Genomic DNA, 21,415 nt, shown 5'->3' with positions numbered 1-21,415 from the left:
AGATGAACAACACAGCCAGTACTCCAAGTTGCTGCTGGCCTCTAAGGAGCAGGTGCTGCACCGGGTAGTTCTGGAGGAGAAAGTAGCACTAGAGCAGCAGCTGGCAGAGGAGAAGCACACTCCCGAGTCCTGCTTTATTGAGGCAGCTATCCAGGAGCTCAAGGTGAGAGGATGCATTGAAGACGCTAAAACCTTTTCACTCTCTCGGCGGTCTCTGGTGAAAACCAGAAATGCTAAACCTTTTCACTGTGTTGGGGGTGAGTTGATGGACACTGGGGTTAAATTAGTTCCATTCCACATTTAAGACAATAAGCAGAAAATGGCTAAAAAAGTCCATTTGTTTTGGGCTTTGTTTGATGACAGCAGAGAAGGTTTAACCTAGGGCTTTTAAAGCTCTTTCTAGAGCTGAAAGGAACAAGTCAAAATGGTTTTATAACTAATTGTGACAATGGAGTTTTTTAGATTAGCTATGTTCTTAAAGCAAGGGAGAGTGTTTTGTTTTCCGGGAAAATACTTAATGTTCTATTCTAGAGGTGTTTTGAGAGAGATTGTGGAGAAAGTATTATGGCCTGCCCAGTATGCCTTAGGAGTACCTGAAACGGCAAGAATTACACAAGGATAGAATTCCCTGGGTCTTGTATCTTCCACAACAGGAAATTTTGAAGCATCACAACCACTGGTTGTTAGGCTCTGCCTTGAGATACTGATTGCATAGGTTAAGCTCAGTAGGCTCAGTAATTTGCATTATAACAAGTTCTAGGGTGATTCTGATGGCTGCTCATCCCCAGACCACACTACTGGAACCACTGATCTAGCTTAGAGCAGTAGAAGCCCATATTTATTGAGTAATTAGCATTTGATAGGACCGGTGCTATGCACATTTATCTCACTTAAACTTCTAGTGTGGTAGATAGCACTGTCCCCTTTCATGGATGAGGAAACAGAATCATGGGTTGGGTAATTTGCTAGTAAGGGATGCAGCTGGTATTTGAATTCCCTTCTCCCTGACTCCCAAGGGCTCCTTGGTTAGAGTCCTGTATATTTAACTTTTGCTTTCTTTCTCTAATACATTGCAGCCATATTTGTTCAAATGCCATTACAGGCATAAGAAAGGCTACATAGAATTAGAACTGTCCAGGCTGAGGTGGGGTTAGCTAAACCCTTCCTACTACTATGGGCCTCTGTCTGAGCATAGTTTGTAAAAACTAGGTTAGTTTCATGTTCTTAGATTTCTGTTCTGGAAGTTTTTTGTAGTGTTGTCAGTGTCAGATTCTCTCTTTTTTTTTTTTTTTTTTTTTTAACTTTTAAGTTCAGGGGTACAAATGCAGGTTATGTCATAGGGGTTTGTTATACAGATTCTCACCCAGGTATTAAGCTTAGTACCCATTAGTTATTTTTCCTTATCCTCTCCCTCCTCCCACTCTGCACCCTCTGATAGGCCTCAGTTTTTGTTTGTTCCCCTCTATGTGTCCGTGTTTTTCGTCATTTAGCTCCCACTTGGAAGTGAGAACATGCATGCGATATTTGGTTTTCCTTTTTTTTTTTTTTTTTTTTTTTTTTTGAGACGGAGTTTCACTCTTGTTGCCCAGGCTGGAGTGCAGTGGTGTGATGTTGGCTCATCACAACCTCTGCCTCCCAGGTTCAAGTGATTCTCCTGCCTCAGCCTCCCGAGTAGCAGGAATTACAGGCATGCCCCACCATGCCTGGGTTATTTTGTATTTTTAGTAGAGATGGGGTTTCTCCATGTTGGTCAGTGTGGTCTTGAACTCCCAACCTCAGGTGATCTGCCCACCTCAGGCTCCCAAAGTGCTGGGATTACAGGCATGAGCCACCACACCTGGCCGTATGTGTCTTCATAGTAGAATGATTTATATTCCTTTGGCTATATACCCAGTAATGGGATTGCTGGGTGAAATGGTATTTCTGTCTTTAGGTCTTTGAGGAATCACCACAGTGGCTGAACTAATTTACATTCCACAGTGTCAGATTCTAAGCAGATTCCAATTCTTAGTGGGTATTGCATGCTTTTTGCTTCCTGTTTCCCTCCAAGTTGAGATATTTAAGCACCTAACCTCCTTCCCATTGGGTCTCATTGCCTTTTAACTTTCGGTCCTGTTGAGAGGCCATTCTAAGCCCTTGCCCTTCAAGCTAAGTGTGTTTCTGGAAACTTAACTTTCTCTGGTGTTTTCTCTGGCCACGTTAGACTCGGGAAGAGGCTCTGTCGGGATTGGCTGGAAGCAGAGGGGAGGTCACTGGTGTTGTGGCTGCTTTGGAACAACTGGTGCTGATGGCTCCCTTGGCGAAGGCGTCTGTTTTTCAACCCAGGAAGGTTAGTGTGTTCCTGTTACTAAGTGGCTGCCATTCCTCAAATACTGTCATTGAGCTGGTAGGCATTACTGTGAGATCTAAACCTTCTCAAGAGAAGAGGGGACAATGAGTATTTTCTGTATGCTTGTTATTAGTTCTTTCCCCAGGGGTGTTAAATCAGTGAACACGACAGCTAAGATAAACATCTAGGGAGCTTGGTTCTTAGGCCTACATTTGCCACATTGCTTTCGGAAAGCAGGAGATATACTTTCTGTTGATCTAGAGTTTGCTGCAACAGGGTGTGCTGGAGTATCTGTCTGCCTTCGATGAAGAAACTACGGAAGTTTGTTCTCTGGACACTCCTAGACCTCTTGCTCTCCCTCTGGTAGAGGAGGAGGAAACAGTGTCTGAACCAGAGCCTGAGGGGTTGCCAGAGGCCTGTGATGACTTGGAGTTAGCAGATGACAATCTTAAAGAGGGAACCATTTGCACTGAGTCCAGCCAGCAGGAACCCATCACCAAGCCAGGCTTCACACGCCTCAGCAGCTCTCCTTGTTACTACTTTTACCAAGGTGAGGGTGCCTGAGGAGAGGGCTGGGTTGCCACAGAGGTGTTTCAGATGTGACCCTGTGCTCTAAGCAGAGGAGCGCCACTAGATCCAGGGGCTTGGGTGGCTTGAGCCCTTGGGCATGGGGAGGGGTGAGGGGCGTTCTGGGGACTGGCCAAGACTGGTGTGTGATAGAGCCTCTTGTCCTCAGCGGAAGATGGGCAGCACATGTTCCTGCACCCCGTGAATGTGCGCTGCCTTGTGCGGGAGTACGGCAGCCTGGAGAGGAGCCCTGAGAAGATCTCAGCAACTGTGGTGGAGATTGCTGGCTACTCCATGTCTGAGGTGAGGCCTTCCTCTAGAAATGGAGGGTCAGGCAGCAATATTAACCTAATCTCTTTGAGGTAGGCTTAGCCATCCTAAGTTCACAAACCTTCAAGGCCTTTAGTTTTTGTATTTTTAGTCTTTCTGTCAGTGATGGTGCTGTGAATTCTTTGTAAGTGAGGTGCCCCCTCAGCATGAGTGCTGCTCCCTGCTTCATTGATTGTAGTTTGGGGATGTAGATATTTCTTTTTTACTCAAGATGGAGTTTATTTTTGTTTCTTTTCCTCCTCATTGCTTGGGAGAAGTGTCACAAATTTGTTGTAAGATTTAAAATTAGACTCTTTGAGTACTATAAATTTTTCATCAAACATGCAGGAAAAGAATAGAAACGAAAATAAATGGGCTGGGTGTGGTAGCTCACACCTGTAATCCCAGCACTTTTGGGAGGCTTAGGCAGGCAGATTGCTTGAGGCTAGGAGTTTCAGACCAGCCAGGGCATTTCTACAAAAGATACAAAAAAAATTAGCTGGGTGTGATGGTGTGCACCTGTAGTCCCAGCTACTCAGAAGGCTGAGGCAGAAGGATCACCTTAGCCCGGGAGATCAAGTCTGCAGTGAGCTGGCCTGGGTGACAGAGCAAGACCATGTCTCAAAAAAAAGAAAAAATTGGGCTTCATTTTCTACTATTTCAGGCCAAGTGTCTTTCAGTAGGGAGATCTGCTTTACCTTCCTTCCCAGTTACTCTGTCAGTGGTTCCCACTTTTTTCAGTTCTGTTTTTCCACCAACAAATAACTTTTTATCTTCGCTGTTCATCCCCCTCAGTTGTGGGCCCTTAAAAATCAGAAACGGCTGATTGGTTTTAGATTATTTGTTGCTGGACTCAATTAACTCCTTTGCAGCACAAACCAAAAATAACTGGATTTGGTTGCTTATTCCACTTTGCTGTAGGTTGACAGTTTCTCTTTGACTTTTCAAAATGAGGATAATTGAGCACTACTGTTTTCAGCCCCAGTGCTGGCTGTGTTATGTATATATTGTTGGATATCTGGGTTAGGACCCCCTGCTTTCAGAGTTAGGTTTGCTTTAGTTGAGTATCGGTCCTTTTTCCAATGTAGGATGTTCGACAGCGTCATAGATATCTCTCTCACTTGCCACTCACCTGTGAGTTCAGCATCTGTGAACTGGCTTTGCAACCTCCTGTGGTCTCTAAGGAAACCCTAGAGATGTTCTCAGGTGAGAATGCCCCTGCTCTGCTTCTCTTTATAGTAGGGTTCAGGGATGCTTGTGGCTAGAAACACAGTGTGGGAGGAAACTTATGGAACTGTATCATGAGTCCTAGTACCTCCTAAACACTTCATCTGTTCATCTAGTCCAGCTGGGCCTACTGGTGTGGGCTTAGCTGCTAATACTGGGAGGAGGTAATGGCTAGGTTGTCCTGGGTCTACCTCTTTACAACCTGACCAATCCGCAGATGACATTGAGAAGAGGAAACGTCAGCGCCAAAAGAAGGCTCGGGAGGAACGCCGCCGAGAGCGCAGGATTGAAATAGAGGAGAACAAGAAACAGGGCAAGTGTAAGTTCAGGAACTCTTATCTTTGACTAGTACTGCTGTACATCATTGTATGGAACTCTGTCTGAGACCCGGGAGCCAGACCTTAGCGACTTGTTTTCTTCAACTTTTAAATGAATCATGAGAGCACCTCCTTAATAGTCTTGCTTGCAAATGTAATGAGTTAATATGGGTCAAAGTGCCTAGCACATAGTAAAGATGAAGATTAAATTCAGCCTTGGTAATAGTGGGTGATATAAACCTGTTCAAGAGATGGGAATTGGGGCTTTGCTAAGAATGCTGGGGGCCATTGTTCCCCATGCTTTCTGGATCACTGACCTTACCTCTGACTCTGTATTAAAGGGGATAGCTGTACACAGCAAGTCTGCCAGGAGGGTCTGATAAGATGGAAACCTTGATAGACTAGGAAGTGCAGGAAGTTGGATTTAAGAGATCTTTCATAGCAGTAAGCACAGCCTTTTGATCTGGTTCTTCAAAATAAGCTTCATTTAATCCAGGGGATTAGTGGGATATGAGGTCCCATTATCCACCAGAAAACAAGGAATTGAGTCCTTGGTGTTTTGACTCCATATGGCATGGAAACATACATTTTATATCTCAAGTGGGGTAAGTGTATACTTGGGGTCCCAACGCTGTGTAGGTGTTTGGCACATGTCCTGAACTTTGAGAAAACTGATATTTCAGGAATAGGATTTTTTGTTTTAACCTTTTTATTATGGAAATATCAAGACAAGTAGAACAGTGTAATTAACCCCCATGTTTGTCACCCAGCCTCAATTATTAATAGTTAGAACAAGGTTAACTATATTAAAGACATTATAGAAGGACAGTATTGTAATTTGGGTTTTAGCTTGTCTGCATCCTCTAGATCTTTTGGGGGTATGCATGTATGGTGTCTTCAACTGTTGGAAACTATTTGAAAAATTCAGGCCAGGCGTGGTGGCTCACATCTATAATCCCAACACTTTGGGAGGCCAAGATGGGCAGATCATTTGAGCTCAGGAGTTCAAGACCAAGCTGGGCAACATGGTGAAACCTCATCTCTTTAAAAATTCAAAAAATTAGCTGGGCATGGTGGCACGTGCCTGTGGTCCCAGCTACTCAGGAGGCTGAGGTAGGAGGATCGCTTGAGCCTGGGAGGCAGAGAATGCAGTGAACAGAGATCGTATCACTACACTCCAGCTTGGGTGACAGAGTGAGACCCTGTCTCAAAAAAGAAAAAGAAAAAATTGAAGAATTCTGTGAATGCGTTTACAAGGGTTATCTTTCCTTTGCAGATCCAGAAGTCCACATTCCCCTCGAGAATCTACAGCAGTTTCCTGCCTTCAATTCTTATACCTGCTCCTCCGATTCTGCTTTGGGTCCCACCAGCACCGAGGGCCACGGGGCCCTCTCCCTTTCTCCTCTCAGCAGAAGTCCAGGTTCTCATGCAGGTAAACAGGTGAAATTTAATAAATTCACCCATCCGATAGACCTTATGCAAAGCTTTGGTGTCTGAATTTACAATCCCGGCCCACTCAGCATGGTGTGGACTTCAGGGGCATAACCTTACTTTGGTAGTCCTGAGGTACATCAAATTCTTAATGTTTATTCATCCTTCCCACTTGCTATGCTGACTGCTTTACCCTGCCAGCTTCTAAGCATCTCAAGGAGCTCTTTAGGCAGGATAGTTGAACCTGGATTCTTCCCTTTAACCCAGCTGTTTTTGTTTCTAGTTTTTATGTTTGAGATACTCCCCTGTATGCCTAAACCTCTTTGTACATGTCTCTTTATTGTAGCATTGTTTATAACAGCTCCAAAAAAAGAAAAAGGTTGGAAAGCCTACCAATAAGAAAATGACTGAATTATAGTATTTATACTATAAAATGTTCCACACCAAAAGGCCGGACGTGGTGACTCATGCCTGTAATCCTAGCACTTTGGGAAGCTGAGGTGGGTGGATCACGAGGTCAGGAGTTCAAGACCAGCCTCACCAACACCATGAAACCCTGTCTCTACTGAAAATACAAAACTTAGCTGGGCATGGTGGCAGGCGCCTGTAGTCCTAGCTACTCAGGAAGCTGAGGCAAGACTTGCTTGAACCTGGGAGGCAGAGGTCGCAGTGAGACAAGGTTACACCACTGCACTCCAGCCTGGGCAACAAAGAGACTTTGTCTCAAAAAAAAAAATTCACACCTGTTGAAGAAGGGAATAGTTCTATTCATGTACTAATGGGAAGATAATTTGTAGAACAAGAATAAATATTTGTGGGTTTTTAAAAACACCACCAACACAAAACTAAAGCATTTCATTATGGGTTTATATATATATATATATATATATATATATATATATATATATATGTAAATGCATGGAAAAACTTCTGCTAGAAGGCAGTGGAGGAAATAAAAAAATATGAAATGTATAGAAGAGAATTGAAGGCCAGGCACGGTGGCTCACACCTGTAATCTTAGCAGTTTGGGAGGCCGAGGTGGGCAGATCCCCTTGAGCTCAGGCATTCAAGACCAACCAAATTTTGTCTCTACAAAAAATATGAAATTTAGCCGGGTGTGGTAGTGTGCACCTGTAGTCCCAGCTACTCGGGAGGCTGAGATGGGGGTGTGACTTGACTGAGCCTAGGAGGCAAAGGTTGCAGTGAGCCCAGATTGGGCCACTGCACTCCAGCCTGGGCAACACGGCCAGACCCTGTGGAGAAAAAAAAAAATACTGAGACAGATGTGTTCCAAATTGGTGGTAGTGTTACATTCTAAGGAATGAGACTGGATTGAAATGTTCAAATGGGCCTTTAGTCTTAAAAAAGTTTGTCTTATATATAAAGAATGTTTAAAGTGTTATGAAATTAAACACTTAAAGAGATACTATAATTTCAGAGAATTCTCTTTTGTGATCTTCATCTGATAAGCCTGACAGACGGCTTATTTTTTTTTTTTTTTTGAGATGGAGTCTAGCTCTGTCACCCAGGCTGGAGTGCACTGGTGCAGTCTCAGCTAACTGCAACCTCTGCCTCCTGGGTTCAAGCAATTCTCCTGCCTCAGCCTCCTGATTAGCTGGGATTACAGGTGTGCGTCACCAAGCCTGGCTAATTTTTGTATTTTTAGTAGAAACAGTCTCTCCATGTTGGCCAGGCTGGTCTCGAACTCCTGGCCTCAAGTGATCTGCCTACCTCAACCTCCCAAAGTGCTGGGATTGCAGGTGGGAGCTGTTGCACCCAGCCTGTTTGCTTTTAAGAGATAGGGTCTTGCTCAGTGCTGTGGTGCAATCATAGCTCACTGCAATCTTGAACTCCTGGGCTCAAGTGATCCTCCTGCCTGAGCCTCCCAGAGTGCTGGGATTACAGGTGTGAGCCACTGCACCTGGCCAAGAGAGATACTTTTTGTTGCGTGTGACTGATTTCTCAGGCATTCTTGTTTTGTTTTGTTTTAGATGGAGTTTCGCTTTTGTTGCCCAGGCTGGAGTGCAATGGTGCAATCTCGGCTTACTGCAACCTCCGCCTCCTGGGTTCAAGCGATTCTCCTGCCTCAGCCTCCCAGTAGCTGGGATTACAGGCATGCGCCATCACACCTGGCTAATTTTGTATTTTTAGTAGACACAGGGTTTCTCCATGTTGGTCAGGCTAGTCTCGAACTCCCGACCTCAGGGGATCCGCCAGCCAACCTCAGGCAATCCACTTGCCTTGGCCTCCCAAACTGCTGGAATTACAGGCGTGAGCCACTGCGCCTGGCCTCTGTAGGGCTTAAAAAAGTGTCCATCATTGGAATATTTAAAACTTTTGGTGATCATTGTATTCATATGCATATCATTTTGCAGATTAGGAACTTGTGGCTGAGGCAGGTACTTAGTGGCAAGAACTGGGATTAGAACCTGGTTCTTGAGGACTGCACTACTGTGATGCTCTTCTGCTTAACTGAGAAAGGAGCATATGAAGGACTGTGGCACATCATTAAATACATTATTTGTGATATGCATTTTTTTTTTTTTTTTCTCTTTTCTTGAGATAGGGTCTCGTTCTGTAGCCCAAGCTGGAGTACAGTGGTATAATCTCAGCTCACTGCAATCTCTGCGTCCCATGTTGAAGCAATTCTCGTGCCTCAGCCTCCCTAGTAGCTGGATTACAGGCATGCACCACCATACTCTGCTAAGTTTTGTATTTTTAGTAGAGGTGGGGTTTCGCCATGTTGGCCAGGCTGGTCTCAAACTCATGGCCTCAAGTGATCTGCCTGCCTTGGCCTCCCAATGTGCTGGGATTACAGGCTTGAGCCACTGTGCCCAGCATATCTGTGATACCAAGATTGTGTTTTCACATACTATCCTTCCTGAAAGCTGTTTTTTGTTTTGTTTTGTTTTGTTTTGTTTTGTTTTGTTTTGAGACGGAGTCTCGCTCTGTGGCCCAGGCTGGAGTGCAGTGGCCGGATCTCAGCTCACTGCAAGCTCCGCCTCCCAGGTTCCCGCCATTCTCCTGCCTCAGCCTCCCAAGTAGCTGGGACTACAGGCGCCCGCCACCTTGCCCGGCTAGTTTTTTGTATTGTTAGTAGAGACGGGGTTTCACCGTGTTAGCCAGGATGGTCTCGATCTCCTGACCTCGTGATCCGCCCGTCTCGGCCTCCCAAAGTGCTGGGATTACAGGCTTGAGCCACCGTGCCCGGCCTTGTTTTGTTTTTTGATGGAGTCTCACTCTGTCATCCAGGCTAGAGTGCAGTGGTGCGATTTTGGCTCAATGCAACCTCCCCCTCGTGGGTTCAAGCGATTCTCCTGCCCCAGCCACCCGAGTAGCTGGGACTATAGGCGTGTGCCACCATGCCTGGCTAATTTTTTGTATTTTTAGTAGAGATAGGGTTTCACCGTGTTAGCCAGGATGGTCTCGATCTCCTGACCTTGTGATCTTCCCGCCTCAGCCTCCCAAAGTGCTGGGATTACAGGCATGAGCCACCGCGCCCAGCCGTTTTTTGTTTGTTCGTTTGTTTTTTATGATGGAGTTTTGCTCTATCACCCAGGCTGAAGCACAATGGCACGATCTTGGTTCACTGCAACCTCCACTTCCCAGGTTCAGGTGATTCTCCTGTCTCAGCCTCTCAAGTACTCAAGTAGCTGGGATTACAGGTGTCCACCACCATGCCCAACTAATTTTGTATTTTTAGTAGGGATGGGGTTTCACCACCTTGGCCAGGCTTGTCTTGAACTCCTGACCTCAGGTGATCTGCCCGTTTCAGCCTCCCAAAGTGCTGGGATTACAGGCGTGAGCCACTACACCCAGCTTTTCTGAAAGTTTAAGCTCTTAATGTATTTAAGCAAGAGCAATTGGTTGGTCCTAGTAATAAGAGTACTGACCATGGGAGGGCCTGCTGCTGGGGAGAGAACAGGGCCCCTCTTGTCCAACACTGTTCAGGGTAGTGGATAGACTCATCTGTGGGAAGTTGTTCAGCTGTAGTCAGAAAGGATAGAGAAGTGTATTACCTCGGGAGTATGGGGGGAATGTTTGCACCCTCATGCTGGATCTTGTTGATGTGTCTTGGATTCTAATTGAATATTCCCAGGTCATAGTGTCTACTATCGGGAATGTAAAGGCTGAGCTGATTAAAATTTTATCTTTTTCTTGGAGCTATTTCATCCGTGTAAAACCAGTCCCTGACAGTACCTAGCCTTGAGAGCCAGCCTTTGTGAAAAGTATAATATTTCAAAAGCAGAGACTTTTTCTTATGGTAGGAGTAGATTCTACCATGACTCCTAGTGTTACTGTAACCATGAAGCTTTTCCCTCTTCCTATACCAGTGACTGATTTCACAGGTGATATTGTTGGCTTTTTAAGAACATGGGAGAGTTGAAAGTTGGATCAATGTTTGCTTTTTTTTTTTTTTTTGAGGGGATGATTTGTAATTTTCCAGACCTGACTCAGGGCTCACTCATCTTTCTTGTTAAGGACACTCCTTGGAACGTGACGAATATAATCAGGTCTCTGGTTCCCTTTCAGACTTTCTGCTGACCCCTCTGTCACCCACTGCCAGTCAGGGCAGTCCCTCATTCTGCGTTGGGAGTCTGGAAGAAGACTCTCCCTTCCCTTCCTTTGCCCAGGTAAATCCTTTGCTTGTGAAGCAGCCCAAGGGTATTTAACATGAACTCTGCTGCTCATTATTATGGGAACCTCCTCCAGGGAATGTTACCTCTCATTCTAATATGGCTGGACAAATTGAGTCATCTGATGGGTAGGAGGGAAGTTCACTGCCTGTCGGAGCTTTAGGCAGTGTGGAGTTGGCTGAGGGCAGATTATGTCATGGACGTCCCCTCTGTTGGAAAAGGAGAGACTTAACAGGCTAATGTTGCACTGACTCTAATAACCATGGGAGGCTTTCTTAAGAGGAAAGCTCATGGATTTAGTCATCAGATGTTACTGTAGACGTACCCAGGAAAGAGGCCAAGAATAGCTGAGGCAGAATCAGAGTTCAGAATATTTTAAAAATCATTTGATACTTGTGTACTGGATACTATTGTAGGGGCTGGGGATACACCATCAATTTTAACTGTTCTGTGGTTCTAGGACCTCTGATTCAGGTGGTATTTATCTGTTACGTAAAATAAGCCATTTCTCTTTACTTTGAGAGGGGAAGATTGTCTTGGTTATACTGCAACTAGCCAAAGCAGCTTCCTTGGAGCTGGGTGGGGGAATGATAGGCTAGTGAGGGTTGCTGTGAAACCGCTTTATTAATCTCTAAGATAACAAGCAATACTCAGCATTCCTGCATTCAGATAAGTGAGGAAGTTGGATGGACAGCTTGACATGTGCCCTTGTAAGAAGTCCGTATTAACTTCTTTGGGGCTAGTGTAGAATCATTATCTTGACAATTCTTTAGACAGTTGATATGGATGTTTCTTATGTGATTAAAGCAGTTTGTACTGAGAAATAAGCAAGAATTGAGCTTTGGTAAGAAGGGTTCTAAAGTCAAGGAACATGAAATAATTGTGCGGGTGAGGTGGGAAGGGAGGGGATCCTGAAAATGAACTGCTGGACTTGAACTGCTGGACTTAAGAGGTGATTAGCAAGCGGCTCCCAGGAGTTATGCCAAATCCCCGCCCCCCCTTTTTTTTTTTTGAGATGAAGTCTTGCTCCTGATCCCCAGGCTGGAGTGCAATGACGCGATCTCGGCTCACTGCACCCTCCACCTCCCGGGTTCAAGCGATTCTCCTGCCTCAGCCCCCCAAGTAGCTGGGGTTGGGTTACAGGTGCCTGCCACCATGCCGGGCTAATTTTTGTATTTTTAGTAGAGACAGGGTTTTGGCCAGGCTGGTCTTTTTTTTTTTTTTTTTTTTAAACTAGGCTTTATTGTTATTGCTTTTTTCCTTTCCTTTCAACTTTATTTTGAAAAACTTCACACTTAGAGTTGAAAGAATATTATTATGAACACTTATACTTTTGACCTAGATTCACTAATTGTTGTTATTTTGCTGTTATATATTTGCTTTCTCTTTTTTCTGTGTTGAAAAGAAGTTGCACATATCATGAATGATACTTTACCACTAAGTACTTAGGAGATACATGCCAAAGTAAGTGGGATATTCGCCTATAGAACCACAGTGATCACATTAGAGAAATTCCACTGCCATAATAATATCTAATTTGGTGCATATTTCTGTCTCCCCATTTGTCTCAGTGTCCTTTATTTTCAACTCAGGGTAGAATCCCATTACTCACTGCATTTAGTTGTCAAGTCTCTTTAGTCTCCTTTGATCTATTTATTCCTTTGCCCATATCCCCCTATTTTTTCCCCCTTCCCATGGCCAGTTTTATAGAATATCCTACAGTTTGGACTTGTATGATTTCTAATGAATGGATTCAAACATTTTGGTAAGAATAAAGGTGACATTTTGATTACCTTTTAAGAGTAAAACAATTCACATGTCAAACTATTTGGATGCTGTCTCAGTCCATTTGTGTGGCTATAAAAGATTACTCCAGGCCGAGTCATTTATCAAAAAAAAAAAAAAAAAGTTTATTTGGCTCATGACTCTGCTGGCTGGAGAACTGGGCATCTGGTGAGTGCTTCAGACTGCTTCCACTCATGGTACACAAAGTGAAGGGGTCCCTGCTTGTGAAGAGATCACATGGCAAGAGAGGAAGCAAGGAGGGGAGGAGGTGGCAGGCTGTTTTAAAACAACCGTGTTCCTGTGCCCAGTTTCAAAATAACCTTTAGCCAAGCTATTGAAGCAGACTTCATGAAATTGGACACACCAGCTACTTCAGATCCCTTCTGTGGTAAGGGCAGAGGCTGGAGTGCTCAGGGCTATCAAACACACCCAAACGTACTGCCATTCCCACTTGGATCCAGTGGCAGACATCACTGTCAGCTCTTTCAGGAATGAATGTGAGAGTAGTTCTCCCATTCCCCAGGGAGGGCATTAATCAGTTCATGAGGGGTCCACCCCCCTGACCCGAACACCTCCCATTAGGTCCCCACTTCCAATATTGGGGATCAGATTTTAACATGAGGCTTGGGAAGGTCAAATGTGTAAGCCATAGGAGACCCAAACTCCTAGAGACAAAGGGAGAAGTGGAACATAATGAAGAAAAGTTATTTAATGAAATCAGCATCTGCCAGCACAAACTCATCTTGAGTAATAGGCATTCCTCACTTTGGATTATATGATTTCAGGACAAGGCACCCCTTCTTGAACCCCATGGGGTTTGTCTCTTGATATTTTTCCAGGAATAAAATGTTCCCTGCCTTTAAAGTGGCATATTTGCAGTTATGGCTCATAGTGGCCTTCAACAGTTACAAAGCTGGCCTTGGCCAAGTGGAATGAAAATTCCTCAGGGGCATGAGGATTGTTCTGATTTTATTGTCCTTGCAGGAATTTTACTGGCCTGTGGTTGGATCTGAAAGTTAATGATTAAGGAGCTATTGGGGCCAGGCGCGGTGGCTCAAGCCTGTAATCCCAGCACTTTGGGAGGCCGAGACGGGCGGATCACGAGGTCAGGAGATCGAGACCATCCTGGCTAACACGGTGAAACCCCGACTCTTCTAAAAAAAAAAAAAAATACAAAAAACTAGCCAGGCGAGGTGGCGGGCGCCTGTAGTCCCGGCTACTCGGGAGGCTGAGGCAGGAGAATGGCGTGAACCCGGGAGGCGGAGCTTGCAGTGAGCTGAGATCCAGCCACTGCACTCCAGCCTGGGCGGCAGAGCGAGACTCCTTCTCAAAAAAGGAGCTATTGGAAAAGCAGACTAAAAGGTAGTGAGGGCTGTTGAAGCAGTGTCAGGAGAGAGTTTAGTTTTCATGGCTTTAGGTACCTGAAGTTTAGTAGCCATGTGGTTTAAAACTGGAGGGTACTCAGCTGGGCGCAGTGTCTCATGGCTGTAATCCCAGCACTTTGGGAGGCCAAGGTGGGTGGATCACCTGAGTTCAGGAGTTCAAGACCAGCCTGACCAACATGGAGAAATCCCGTCTTTACTAAAAATACAAAAATTAGCCGGGCATGGTGGTGCAGGCCTATAATCCCAGCTACTCAGGGGGGTGAGGCAGGAGAATCGCTTGAACCTGGGAGGTGGAGGTTGCAGTGAATCAAGATTTGTGCCATTGCACTCCAGCCTGGGTAACAAGAGCGAAACTCTATCTCAAAACCAAAAAAAACTGGAGGGTACTAGGCCGGGCACAGTGGCTGACGCCTGTAATCCCAGCACTTTAGGAGGCTGAGGTGGGTGGATTAACTGAGGTCAGGAGTTCAGGACCAGCCTGGCCAACAGGGTGAAACCCCATCTCTACTAAAAAAATCCAAAAATTAGCCAGGTGGGTGCCTGTAATACAAGCTACTTGGGAATCTGAGACAGGAGAATTGCTTGAACCCTGGAGGCACAGGTCGCAGTGAGGTAAGATGGTGCCATTGCACGCCAGCCTGGGTGACGAGTGAAACCTTGTCTAAAAAACAAAAACCGGAGGGCACTACCCACTGCTTACTCCGACAGATCGATGTTTTTAGGGGTCCCAAGAAGGGCAGAAAAACTTACCAGAAAGTCAGAATTCCCAATTTGAGGGTCTCAGTAAGAATCTCTTGTGCCTTCTTCTGTGCAGTGTTCTTTACCCATTTCCTAAGGAACAAACAGCTTATGGTTTACTGCCTTGTGGGTTTCATTGCCATTTCCATTAGCGAGGATATAGAGGACGTGACTAGAACTGTGTTAAGGAGAGAAGTACTTGGAAAATCTTTTCAAAGGTGATAGTTGGTTCTGTGCTTCTCCAGTCAGTCAAGGTAGGTCTGGAAAAGAAGTTGGACTAGCTACTTAAATTCTCTCCCCACTTCTTTCCCACTTTGGCAGATGCTGAGGGTTGGAAAAGCAAAAGCAGATGTGTGGCCCAAAACTGCTCCAAAGAAAGGTGAGGATGGTCCACTGGTGAAGGGGGAATTTGGCTCCTTCCATAAAAAGCTGTTTCTAGAAAAAGAGTTGTTTCTATAGTTTTAACACTTATTTTTTAGATGAGAACAGCTTAGTTCCTCCTGCCCCTGTGGAGAGCGATGGGGAGAGTGATAATTCAGACCGTGTTCCTGTGCCCAGTTTTCAAAATTCCTTCAGCCAAGCTATTGAAGCAGCCTTCATGAAACTGGACACACCAGCTACTTCAGATCCCCTCTCTGGTAAGGGCAGAGGCTGGAGTGCCCCAGGTTGTCAAACATACTACACATACACTGCCATTCCCGCCTGGATTCAGTGGCAGACATCACTAATTAGGCTCTTTCCCTTCTGAACCCTTCAGCACACTCTATCTAGTGTCATTTAAGTAATACTCCATTTGGTATGTCAGATAGGACCTATTTGCCACTTGAGTAATTCATGGCGCCTGAAAGTGAAATTCTGAGGAACTCTTCCAAGATACAGTGGGGTGTACAACCTGTTTTCTTTAGAATCTTGAGTTGGTACAGGGTGGCTAATTAGATGGAGGTCAGTCTCAAAGCCGGTTGCACTCTGTTCGTGACTAGACAAGAATCACACATGTATGGCGTGCTATGTGCCTAGCACTGTGCTAATTTTTTCTCCCAACAACCACATTAAATGGGTGTACCTCACATTACAGATGGGGAAACTGAGGTCTAAGGAGGTAAAAGTGACTTGCCTAAAGACACCCACTTAGTTATACCAAGACTGGTATTGGAATCTAGGCAGTCTTAATTCCAGAGCCTCCACTCTTAGCTCCCGCTCTGTGACTTTCGGTCATAAAAACTGGCCAAGGGACAAGGGATGGCATTTTAAGTTAAGCTCTCTTTCTCTGTCTCCCTTTAGAAGAAAAAGGAGGAAAGAAAAGAAAAAAGCAGAAACAGAAGCTCCTGTTCAGCACCTCAGTCGTCCACACCAAGTGACACCACTGGCCCAGGCTACCTTCTCCATCTGGTTTTTGTTTTTTGTTTTTTTCCCCCATGCTTTTGTTTGGCTGCTGTAATTTTTAAGTATTTGAGTTTGAACAGATTAGCTCTGGGGGGAGGGTGTTTCCACAATGTGAGGGGGAACCAAGAAAATTTTAAATACAGTGTATTTTCCAGCTTCCTGTCTTTACACCAAAATAAAGTATTGACACAAGAGATCTCTTCCTGCCAAGGTTTTTTAGTTCGTTGCCAGTTTAGTCTTTTTGACCCATGTGTAATTAATTTTTCTCAACCCAAAATAAGATTTGAGTCCCTTCGAGATGCATTAGAGCAGTCCAACCCAGAATGGCGCACACACTGCTCTGCTGTAGCATCATGTCAGGTCTTCCTGGACTCAGCATACCTCTGTCTTTTAAAAAACAGCTGAATCTTTACTACCTATTTAGTTCTCCTTGTTAAAGAAAAGGGTGGGAATAAAATGGATTTAGGACACCCAGTTTGAATTGCAGTTTATTTTTCTTCTGACACATGGCCAGGCTGTGGTGCCAGCTTAATGGAGTAGGCTGTCCCTGGCACTTGCATGTGTGAAAGGAGGGTTTTGCCTCTTCTTGAGCATGGCTTGCGTTGGTAAGGAAAGCTGTAACTCACGAAGCCCTGAGACTTGCTACCCCTAAGATCGAGCTTGTTTTAGGTGACTGGCTTGAGTCATAGGAACAGGAGTCTGGTACAGCTGCAGGAGAGCAGGGCCATCTGAAGCAGTAGCATTGCCACCATCTCCCTCTAATCTAGAGCAGTCTTCTTATGCCTTGGTTTGAGCTGAATTTGATGTAAATTCTTTTTCTGCTTAATAAAGTGACCTCTAGGTGTGTTAGAATGCGAAGGCAAATAGTCACAATAAATCACCTGCACAAGCAATGTGAGCTTTTTGTTTTGTTAAGTTCATTACAGGTGAGCTAGACAAGTTATTTCTTGAATAGGTTAACGTGACAGCTACTGTGATATTGTGGGCTGTCTTTTCTGGTGTCAGGTTTAAATGGTTCTAGAGCTGGGTTTAGCTTTAACCTGCCATTTTAAAAGAAATCCTATCAGGAAATTTCCTGGATGGATGAGGGTGTTCTGGTCTCAAGATGAGGGGGCATGTTGAAGCCAAAATCACCAGTATTTCTGTTAAATGTGTATGGTACTTTCAGTCTCATCCATTGTATTACGGAGAAAAACAGATCCCAGAAATGTCAGTAGGTAGTAGACCAAACCTGGATCACAAGTCTCTTCCCGTTCCTACTTTCTGTGAGTATGGCAGTCTGACTTGTCTTCAGGGTAAGGCGCAATAAGGAAGAACAGAACTACAAAAAACTACCTTAAGTTTAAGTGGGCAGCTGCTACACGACCATGCAATAATGATGTCAGGTGAGGCCAGCCTCCCAACCCCAACTGCAAAGGTAGCATTTTTTGTTTGAGATGGAGTCTCGCTCTGTCGCCCAGGCTGGAGTGCAGTGGCACAATCTCAGCTCACTGCAAGCTCCGTCTCCTGGGTTCATGCCATTCTCCTGCCTCAGCCTCCTGAGTAGCTGGGATTACAGGTACCTGCCACCATGCCCGGCTAATTTTTTGTATTTGTAGTGGAGACAGGGTGTCACCGTGTTAGGAAGGATGGTCTTGATCTCCTGACCTCGTGATCTGCCCGCCTTAGCCTCCCCAAAGTGCTGGGATTACAGGCATGAGCCACCGCGTCCGGCCCAAAGTTGCATTTTTGCAATTACCTTATTAACTGTTGGCAAGGAATCTGGTATCTATAAGACCCTGTGGTTCAATCCTGAGACAGGCTGTAGATCTCTGCCAGTTCATTTGCTGTGTCTCAACTAATATTTCTATTCCAAATGACTGGTCTTGCTTCGGGCTCATCTTGGGGCCGGGGGTACAGAGCTTCAGGTAGAAGGCTAAGTATTGAAAATTTAGGCCAGGCACAGTGGTTCACACCTTTAATCCCAGCACTTTGAGAGGCCAAGGCAGGCCGATCACTTGAGGCCAGGAGTTCAACAGCAGCCTGGCCAACATGGCAAAACCCTGTCTCTACTAAAAATACAAAAATTAGCCAGGCGTGGTGGTGCACGTCTGTAATCCCAGCTACTTGGAAGGCTGAGGTGGGAGAAGTGCTTGAACCCAGGAGGTGGAGGTTGCAGTGAGCCGAGATTGGGCCAGTACACTCCAGCCTGGGTGATAGAGTGAGACTGTCTCAATAAAAAAGTTTAGTATTGCCGGGCGCGGTGGCTCAAGCCTGTAATCCCAGCACTTTGGGAGGCCGAGACGGGCGGATCACGAGGTCAGGAGATCGAGACCATCCTGGCTAACACTGTGAAACCCCGTCTCTACTAAAAATACAAAAAACTAGCCGGGCGAGGTGGCGGCGCCTGTAGTCCCAGCTACTCAGGAGGCTGAGGCAGGAGAATGGGGTGAACCCGGGAGGCAGAGCTTGTAGTGAGCTGAGATCCGGCCACTGCACTCCAGCCTGGGCGACAGAGCAAGACTCCGTCTCAAAAAAAAAAAAAAAAAAAAGTTTAGTACCACATAGGGAGTCAGTCTTCCCACCAAGGCTAGGGATAGAGAAGATACTTGGCCAAGCATGGACTCCATAAGCCCTTTTTGTAATATAAGTAAACTAAATGCCACGGAAACCAGATACATTTATTAAATCTACTCTTAGCCAAGCAATAAAGATGTCTACAGAGTTCATAACCTGCAACACTTAACCAGGGAATGCTAGGTAAAGGCAACTTCAGTTTAACTGAGTACTCTTTCAGGTGGGTAACATGTCTGCTGGTTGGCAGCTATCCAGTTTGGAAAACTGTAGAAGATGCTGTTGCTACCCAGATTGTTCTGTTCAGCAAGTGGGCCCGAAGCCTGAGCAGTGTAGCCTGCTGTGTGGTGAGCAGAGGTTCACTCCATTGCTTCTGCAGCCTCCTCACCTGACTCTTCCTCCTCCTCTAGTAAGCAGCTTCTTGTGACAGACTTCTGGATAGCTTCCCGCTCTCCTGGAGAAGGCAGATAGGGATGAAAGATGTCTTTGGGAGTGATTTCTTCAGTCACTGCTCAGTGGGCACTGGGCTAGTATTGCTTACCTTCATCAGTGCAGTTCTGCAACAAGATCAACAGCTGTCTCCTGTTGTACTGAATTAGGAACTTCTGACATGTTCTTATTGTACCTGGCATGTGAGTTACTGCGGTCAACAGCTTGTGAAAGGTCTCGACCTTACAGACTTTCAGAGGTAGGGGAAGTGTCTTGTTAGCGGGACAGCAGGAAGACCCACCCACCAGTCTAGACTGAACTCTGAACATGTCACCTATTGAAAATGAGTAGCCATATCACGTCACTCCTACCTCCCACATGTAACGTGTTGAAAAAGCATGGGTAACGGTGTCCTTTGTTCTCCAGGCATGTGATGAAGGGAAGAGCTGACCACACAAGCTGACAGAACTCCTTCCTGCATCGAAGTAGCACTATTCCAGTATAGGCATTGAGGTATCGAACTACAACAGGAAAAACATCATTTTGGAAAACTTTTGCTGTGTGTGGTGGCTCACACCTGTAATCCCAGCACTTTGGGAGGCTGAGGTGGGCGGATCACTTTAACTCAGGAGTTCAAGGCCAGCCTGGCCAACATGATGAAAACCTGTCTCTACTAAAAATACAAAAATTAGCCGGGCATGGTGGTGCACGCCTGTAATTCCAGCCACTCAGGAGGCTGAGTCATGAGAATCGCCTGAACCCAGGAGGTGGGGGCAGCAGTGACCTGTGATCTCCCTGCTGCACTCCAGCAGCCTGGGCAACAGCAAGACTGTCTCAAAAAAAAAAAAAAAAAAAAACTTTGGAGTAACAGAGCCTACTATGCGCCAAAAGTATGTTGTAGGCAAGTGGCACGTAGGATCTATCAGCAAGTAAAAGAGAAAAGCCAAAACACCCACTGTGTTGCACGCCACTCATAACTGGTGAATGAATTTAGAATTTAAAATGCTTTCTAATTCACTAACTAGTTAATTCAATAAATAGGAGCAGGTAGGAGGCGATCCATTTTAATTTGGGAAAAACCCTCACAAAAACCCTCGCCTGAAAAATAGGCTGTTTTACTGCAGTTGGGCTCTGTAATTCTTGTAGCAGTCAGCTGAGTCTCACCTGACTTAGGAGAGTTAGGAGAGTTAAGCCTATCTGCATTTAACTCTCCAGAAGTCAATCCTCAAGCAAGGTAAAAGAGGGAACTAATTTAAGTGGTGTGGAAGAAGGGCCCCGGGCCCCTCTTTGTCCCGGCTCATCCTGTTATCACATATATTGACAATCATGTGTTCTGTACTTCACCAACTAAGGGCTTTCCCAGGGATACTTTCGACAATTTTTTTCCATGTGATGTTAATGTAATCGGTCATATAATAGCTCTTACTAGGAACTATACACAGCTTCCCTCATTTAATTCTCTATCATATCAAATTCAATCACAACCAATTACAGAAATTACCTGTCAAGCAGGTAAAAAGAGGCCTCTAGCTCAAAGCCCCACTGCCTTCTGGCCCCTCCTTTTAGCTCTCTGCTAATTTCGGACTCGTGTGGATCTCTCGCTTGCGGTCCCCGGCGCTTAAAGAGATACCTTACAAAAAACGGTGCACGGGCTTGGCCACTCGTGCCCCTTCTTTCTTCCTCCGGCGCCTGCCCCCTCCACGTCCCGCCATCCTCCCGGGTTCCCCTCTTCCCCCAGCGCTCTCGCACCCGCGAAGCCGATGGAGCAGGCGGCTGCGCCGAAAGTCCCGTGCACCCTGGCGATAGTGTCCCGTACGAGGCTGCTCAGAACTCGGTCATCGAGGCTTAGGCGGCAGCGGGGGTCGTCAGACACCAATTCGCAGAGCAGGTACCTGCGGCAGACGAGAGGAAGGTGGGCGCTAGCGGCGCCGCGGGGACCTGGCAAGGCACTGGGTGGGTCTAGAAGGGAATGCTTACCGGTGCTTGAACCGCACCATGGCTGCCTCCGCGCCGTCGGTTCCGGTGTGCAAACCGGATGTGGGTTCCGTCAGCGGCCAGTGGGAAGCTTACTTCCGCAGCCTTTCAGCCATTCAGAGAAGTAGACAGGACACGCGGGCGGAGCTAGAAAGTTGAGAGGCCTAACTCTGTGTCAGTCTCCCTCAAGCCCCACCTAACTCTGCGTTTGTAAGCGCGCATGCGTCCTGCGGAGGGTCTCTGACTAGTTTGAGGGCTGAACCGCGGCTTGGAGCGGCTTGCAGCTGCGATGGGTGGTTTTGCTGCACACCGCAGTTTACAATACTGTGTAGGATGCAACCGCTGCCCTTG

The 21,415-nt window shown here is 45.9% G+C and overlaps 2 protein-coding genes across 7 annotated transcripts in view; one reads left to right on the top strand and one right to left on the bottom strand.

Moving 5' to 3' along the window:
* The window catches only part of RNF10 (ring finger protein 10), a 48,719-nt gene extending 31,718 nt beyond the window's left edge, over positions 1 to 17,001 (top strand). For 2 of the 5 annotated variants that reach the window (XM_010368296.1, XM_030939373.1), the window contains exons 7-17: positions 3 to 163; positions 2,204 to 2,329; positions 2,591 to 2,879; positions 3,066 to 3,199; positions 4,294 to 4,411; positions 4,650 to 4,751; positions 6,026 to 6,181; positions 10,714 to 10,814; positions 15,047 to 15,104; positions 15,205 to 15,363; positions 16,007 to 17,001. In XM_010368296.1, the coding sequence (XP_010366598.1) occupies positions 3 to 163; positions 2,204 to 2,329; positions 2,591 to 2,879; positions 3,066 to 3,199; positions 4,294 to 4,411; positions 4,650 to 4,751; positions 6,026 to 6,181; positions 10,714 to 10,814; positions 15,047 to 15,104; positions 15,205 to 15,363; positions 16,007 to 16,083 (1,481 nt within the window). In that variant the 3' untranslated portion in view covers positions 16,084 to 17,001. Of the gene's footprint in view, positions 1 to 2; positions 164 to 2,203; positions 2,330 to 2,590; positions 2,880 to 3,065; positions 3,200 to 4,293; positions 4,412 to 4,649; positions 4,752 to 6,025; positions 6,182 to 10,713; positions 10,815 to 15,046; positions 15,109 to 15,204; positions 15,364 to 16,006 lie in introns of those variants that run through there. The other 3 variants (XM_010368297.1, XR_748530.2, XM_010368299.1) reach the window with 3 other exon arrangements.
* Positions 17,002 to 18,747: 1,746 nt separating this feature from the next.
* POP5 (POP5 homolog, ribonuclease P/MRP subunit) lies at positions 18,748 to 21,151 on the bottom strand. 2 transcript variants are annotated; one of them, XM_010368300.2, is made up of 5 exons: positions 21,068 to 21,151; positions 20,840 to 20,982; positions 19,462 to 19,611; positions 19,203 to 19,340; positions 18,748 to 19,115 (listed from the first exon to the last, which is right to left on the bottom strand). In XM_010368300.2, the coding sequence occupies exons 1-5, from the start codon at positions 21,085 to 21,087 to the stop codon at positions 19,021 to 19,023; spliced, it is 546 nt and encodes a 181-aa protein (XP_010366602.1). In that variant the 5' UTR covers positions 21,088 to 21,151; the 3' UTR covers positions 18,748 to 19,020. The 2 variants fall into 2 exon arrangements, with proteins under 2 accessions (XP_010366602.1, XP_010366603.1); XM_010368301.2 differs by having other exon boundaries at positions 19,203 to 19,286; positions 21,068 to 21,150.
* Between the last annotated feature and the right edge of the window lie 264 nt (positions 21,152 to 21,415).

The sequence above is a fragment of the Rhinopithecus roxellana genome, chromosome 10, assembly GCF_007565055.1.
Source record: "Rhinopithecus roxellana isolate Shanxi Qingling chromosome 10, ASM756505v1, whole genome shotgun sequence".
Lineage (NCBI taxonomy): Eukaryota > Metazoa > Chordata > Mammalia > Primates > Cercopithecidae > Rhinopithecus > Rhinopithecus roxellana.
Note: the sequence above shows the minus strand (reverse complement) of the source record. Positions and strands in the feature narration are given on the sequence as shown.